This window comes from Pyxicephalus adspersus, chromosome 3 (genome assembly GCF_032062135.1).
Source record: "Pyxicephalus adspersus chromosome 3, UCB_Pads_2.0, whole genome shotgun sequence".
Classification (NCBI taxonomy): Eukaryota; Metazoa; Chordata; class Amphibia; order Anura; family Pyxicephalidae; genus Pyxicephalus; species Pyxicephalus adspersus.
Genome location: NC_092860.1, coordinates 89,529,951 through 89,535,715, shown reverse-complemented (window position 1 = coordinate 89,535,715; position 5,765 = coordinate 89,529,951). Strand labels below are relative to the sequence as shown.

Genomic DNA, 5,765 nt, shown 5'->3' with positions numbered 1-5,765 from the left:
ACAGTTCCATGGCTGTATTTAGGGATTTTTTGTAACATTAGTAGATGTTTGGAAACAAAAAGTTTTGAAGTAATTTATTGCCAAAAAGACATGGGGCACATCCAGAAAGGAGAGCAGATATAGCTATCCACCTCACTGGTATGTATACTACCTCTGTCCCATTCATACCATTTGGAGCAGTGGTGTGCAGGTGGCAGATATCTTTGCTCTCTGTGTTTTAAAAAATGTGCAGATTTATTTTTTCTTTTCAATAAGTGATATTGTTATAAAGCCATAATACTGCTTTATGAATGGGGCACCTAATCTGCCTCTTCAACAAGGAGCCTTTCTGCTCACAAAATGTGTTTCCTGTGCTGATCTTGTACTGTGACAAAAATTCTCCACTTCTGTAATGGATACTGTGGAGGGACATGACAAACAAATTTTACAGGTTGTCCCCAGGTTACGTATGAGATAGGGACTGTAGGTTTGTTCCCAAGTTGAATTTGTATGTAAGTCAAAACAGGTACGTTATTTTAATAAATGCAATAAGGACAGATGTTTGTCTCAACATATTATAAGGCAGCATGTCAGTTACTGTATAAAATCCTCACTGAGAGTTAATCACAAACAAAGCAAAAAAAAAAAACTTTATGAAGCCTAGGCATTCATTACCTTCTGGATCAAGCTGTGCTTGCAGAAGTGCTCAGTCTCAGCTGTGTTTAGCAAAACATTTCTTCTGTAAGACATGCAAACCGGCCCCTCCAAGCCTCTGTCCTGCACACAGTTTGTATCTATGTTGGATGTCCTTAACCTGGGGACTACCTTTGTATGTAAATGCCGATGGGACTGATGATACAATGTGAAAGTCATCATGAACTTCCCTTTTCTTACATGGCTATTAGGATAATAAACATTGCCTTGCTCAATAACCTTTTGGGCAGTTCATTTCTGTCCGAATTTTTATGTCTAAAAGCGGTACATTGTTTTTCATGAAAATTTATTTTATAGTATAATAACGTTTGAGACAAAATCATGTCAAAATAATAAATTAGGTAAATAAAAAAATATATAAAATTTATATAATTATACTTTTATCAAATATAAATAATATACTCATACTATTATATTATACTGTAAAATAAATTTTTATGAAGGACAATGTACTGCTTTTAAACATTTAAATCAGCTGTATTGCCTTTATTAGTTATTTTGAATTTCCTGCCACTCCCCCAACGCAACGTCCGCACATACCGAAATCACCGGGAACTCCCGGTGACTCAGCAGATGCAGAGGACGCTGGTCGAAGGAAACGAGAAGATCAGGATCGCGAAGGATGCCGGCGGATCAGGTAAGGCTCTATTTACTATTGTTTTACATTGGTTTAGCTAGTCACACTTGGGGTTACTGCTGGGGAGGTTAATTACATGTCTTACTCTATACTCCAACAGCCTTTTCACCCATAGACCAGGGAGTGGTGGCTCATGTGAAGACAATCGGCTTTCATTCAGGGAAGGTACCACATGGCTTCTTCACCTTCAGTGCTCAAAGACCAACATTATTATTAAACAGGATTTTTATAGCACTTACATATTGTGCAGCGCTGTACATTAAATATGGGTTGCAAATGACAGACAGATACAGGTTGTGATACAGCCCCGAAGAGGTTACAATCCAGGAGCTTAGTAAAATAGGAGCACCAAATAAAAAGATCGGCTCGGTCAGTTGATTTAGATTCAGAGTATGGAAGCACAGCATGTGATGGGGACACTCCCAGAAGTTTCCAGTGCTGAACAGACTCATATAAACTGCAATTCTGAAATAAGGAGGAGGGAATGTGGGCTGCCAAAAAAGTATTAGGGCTCATTCTATGCAAAGCCTTCTAAAGAGGACAAAGCTTGTCTGATTGGTGTTCTGATCGCCTTGTGAATGACTCAGAATGAGGATATAGCTCAGGTGTCAGGATAATTGTCACACATTTGAGTCAGGTGAAATCAATAAAGTCAGAAGATTCACATCCAAGCAAGTAGAATCTTTTACAACAAGGTCAGCAATGGCAGCTTACAGCGGGTCTCTTTATGATGGGGTCACTTTATTATTATGATTAATATACAGTATTTATATAGCACTGACATATTACACTAAGTTTTACATATAGTCTATAGTCGTATCACTATAAATATATGTACATTGTTTTAAGAGCTGACAGGGTGACATTATTTGGGGATAGGGAAGGGCAGAAAATGCAGTCAATACACCTCCATGTTTCCCCAGCACACATGTCTATGCACCGACCTCTCTGTAAGGGGTAACACTAGCTCGAGGTCACCCTCCTGTAACGCAGCAGCCTAACTGACGTTGGGGGCGTGGCGTACGTGCTCATGACGTCGCTGTGCGTGTGCGGAAGCACATTTCCGGTTTGGAGATTGGGTGTAGCAAGATGGTGCTGGCTGCAGGTTTTTCCTGAAGGAGGGGCTGCTATACATTATCCCTCCCCCTCAGTCGCCGTTCGCTGTCAGTGAGTAAGCTCAGCGCCGGGGCTGGAGGAGTAGAGGAGCCCCAGGATCATGGAGAGTAATAAAGATGAGGCCAATCGGTGCTTACAGATCGCCAAGACAGCGCTGCTTGCCGGACACCGAGACAAGGCCAGGAAATTCCTGAAAAAAGCCGAGAAGCTGTATCCCAGCGCAGAGGCCCGGGGTGAGCCTGTTTCTAGTGGTTGGGTGGGCTGAGAAGAAGGGTCAGATGGGGCAGAGCTGTGCTTCCTTATGGCAGCCTTGTCATTGTACACGATGGTATATGGAGGCGATGTGTCATAGTGACAGGATATACCGGGATTTATTTCTGACATTGGCAATAGAATAATGTGTTGTAATAGGAAGTGCTATGACCTCACCATGGCCATTACCTGCACATTAGTAAGTGGGCAGCACTGCATCACAGGGGGAGATCACAGTCACATGACTTACCTACATCACGTGACTGGCCTGTTTTATAGAGTGCTTTTCATAGTGCTATGCAGAGAGCATGTTGTGGGACACAGCTAGCTGCACAATGATCTCTGTTTTATGAATTCATAACACTGCTGATCATAGGTAAATAGATGACCAAGAAATGCTCAGATTCCTATTCCTGGTAAAGGTCATGTGTAAAATTCACAAATGCTGGAATGTGTGTTAACATTCCCAGCCAATCAGAAACTAGTACAGAGAGCCATGCAGTGGCAGAACCTAACCAATAATGGCTTACCACTATGGAAGTGGATCACCTGGTTCTAGTTCCATGCCTGCTGAACACTGGCCAATGATGTTCCACCACAACACAGTCTACAGCGCCACCTATTCCTCGGAACCGTTTATTAACCCCTAACCATCAACATCAGCCATTGTTATACAGGGTAACAAGGAAGCTCAGTGCCCCTCCAGAGATTGCTGTAGGGTCCTCAAATTGTAGTAGACTGGTCTTCTATTTGATGAAGGAGCCGATGCTACTGGATGAGCTCTGATGATTTTAGTTGTCTATAAAGATGGTATTCTATCCACCACTATGGGGGAAGATGTTCTTTTCACTCGGCACCAATTCGAAAATGCTTTTTTCACCCCATCAACCCAAATAAATTGGTTTAAACTGGGGCTTTCTGGGACCTGAAAATAATTTCAAGGTTTCCTTTCAGGGTAAAAGTTTGGGTAAGGCATAGTTACCTTTCCTTGCTCTTTGTCAGCACCAGCATCTTCTCCTGATTTTTTTTTTTCTGGGTTCAGGATCTTCAGCCAACTTTATTGGCCTTTGTTGTGCTAACTCTCCCATATGTGCACAGGAGTTTATTCCCAGCAGCCAAGTATGGCGGGCTTGTACACTTAAGTTTTGCATGTGGAGCTGCTCAAAAATGCTCAGACAGGTAATTGCAGAAAAGGACAGGTGCTCTCCCTTCTGCAAACAATCCCTCCTACCTGCCTAATCTCTCCAGGTAAAGTGTCTTTGTTTGCTGGGATATATGGCAATTCAATTCTTCCCCTGCACTTGCCGGAATAAACAAACTCCCATTAGTCTTTGTGGGAATTAAGTCGTTCCTGCTCAGCCAATCAAGATGGCCAAAGATCATACCCAGGAAGACAAGAAGGTGGCGGTGCCATGTGTTGGAGCGGGCACAGGGGAGTATAGCAGGATTAGTTCTGCTTGTTGAGAATAAAACTGGTTGACAACATAGACAAACTGTCACCAGAAAAGTGAGGGGTGGGGATACCTTGCAAGGGGCACACTTGTTTTATATACAGTTGTATAAAACGGGATACATATTTCACTTCCTGTTAATGTGCCTTGGGCCATTTTGTTGTATACACTTTTTTTTTTCTTCAGTGTAGGTAAAATGTTTTGTTTAGGTAGATGTTTATTGAAGGCTGCATATCTGTCTTCTTTCATTATGGTCCTGTGGATTGGAGCAGTATTAGGAGGAACGGTCTGAAAGCTGGCTTACTGCATGTTAATATCGGGTGCTGTCCACACAAACTAAACATACAGAACATTTATTACTATATAGGCAGGCTGACTACATTACGGTAATAGGTACAGAGGCTTCAAATAAGCAGTCTTTATGGTATAGATCATGGGTAGCTCTATTGATTACCAGTGCCCAAACTACTATAGATCTTAAAAGTGACAATCAATTTTTATTTTCCTTATTTTTTCAGAGTGATCTGAATCTTTTGTTAAAAAGAACTAGACAGCAGTAAACCGGAGCCAGATTAAGGGTTCTCTACTCTCTGTGTACTATAGATGGGCTTTATATAATGGATGACTGATGCCAGTCATTTATTAACATAGGTTCATGTGATTTACAGGCCCTTTGGAATTCATGCTTATAGGATTTCATGAGTTGTAATGGTGTTTCCCATCTATATGTCTTGTAATTAGGAGATATTGAAGTCTTTATAGCTCTCACACTGTACTCATTCATCATATCTTGTTTTACTTGTAGCTGTATCTTGTTGTAGGCAATCCATAAATGTGTAGAATTTGTTTATATGTAAACTATGTCTGATATTTCAAGATCTATGCAGGTTCATGATGGGTCAGACTGGCTGAGCCGGTCACTGCAATGTATGCTGACTTATCTCTCACCTATAAATTAGTAATATGATGTGGTGCCTACATGACCTGAATAACACACTGATGAGACATGATCTAGGATTGACTGTTTGATCACTGACATTTCCTTGTGTTGTTGGAATCATCAGTATATATACTGTGTTCTGCTATCACCCTGAAGGACTGGAAAATCTAGTTCTGTGGTCATTTGTCCACTTTACAGAATGCTTGTTTCTACGGTTTAGGCTGCATGCTTTAATGGCCATATTAGCTGATATGGGACACAAGCTAAAACTTTTTCATTTTTAATGCTTTGGGAAACGTTTTGAACCCTTTTCAGGTTTCTACTAATGTCCTGTGTACCTGGTGGAACATAAATCAGGAGGATTTTTCCTGAAAGACACAGCCAGCTGAAAAATAAACCATTGCGCTTGCTTTGTAAGGCTAAAACACAGTTTAGGTGAAGTTTTAGAAAGATTGGGCTGCATGAAAACATTGATATCTTTTTTTCCTTTATATGAAAAGTATTTTTTTTTCTCTAATCAGATAAAGCAATTTTAGGAGTTCAGAATCGCCTAATGCAGGGGTCTGCAACCTGCGGCTCCGGAGCCGCATGCGGCTCTTCAGCCTCCTTGTTGTGGTTCCCTTCGGCTGCCGCGGGGAGATCTCTGATGGGGGATCCCCTTCCTCCCAAGACACTG

At 41.4% G+C, this 5,765-nt stretch overlaps 1 protein-coding gene across 1 annotated transcript in view; it reads left to right on the top strand.

Moving 5' to 3' along the window:
- The first annotated feature begins 2,409 nt into the window (after window positions 1–2,409).
- The window catches only part of DNAJB14 (DnaJ heat shock protein family (Hsp40) member B14), a 16,513-nt gene continuing 13,157 nt past the window's right edge, over window positions 2,410–5,765 (top strand). The window contains exon 1 of the mRNA XM_072405622.1: window positions 2,410–2,679. Within this exon, the coding sequence (XP_072261723.1) occupies window positions 2,547–2,679 (133 nt within the window). The 5' untranslated portion in view covers window positions 2,410–2,546. The remainder of the gene's footprint in view (window positions 2,680–5,765) is intronic.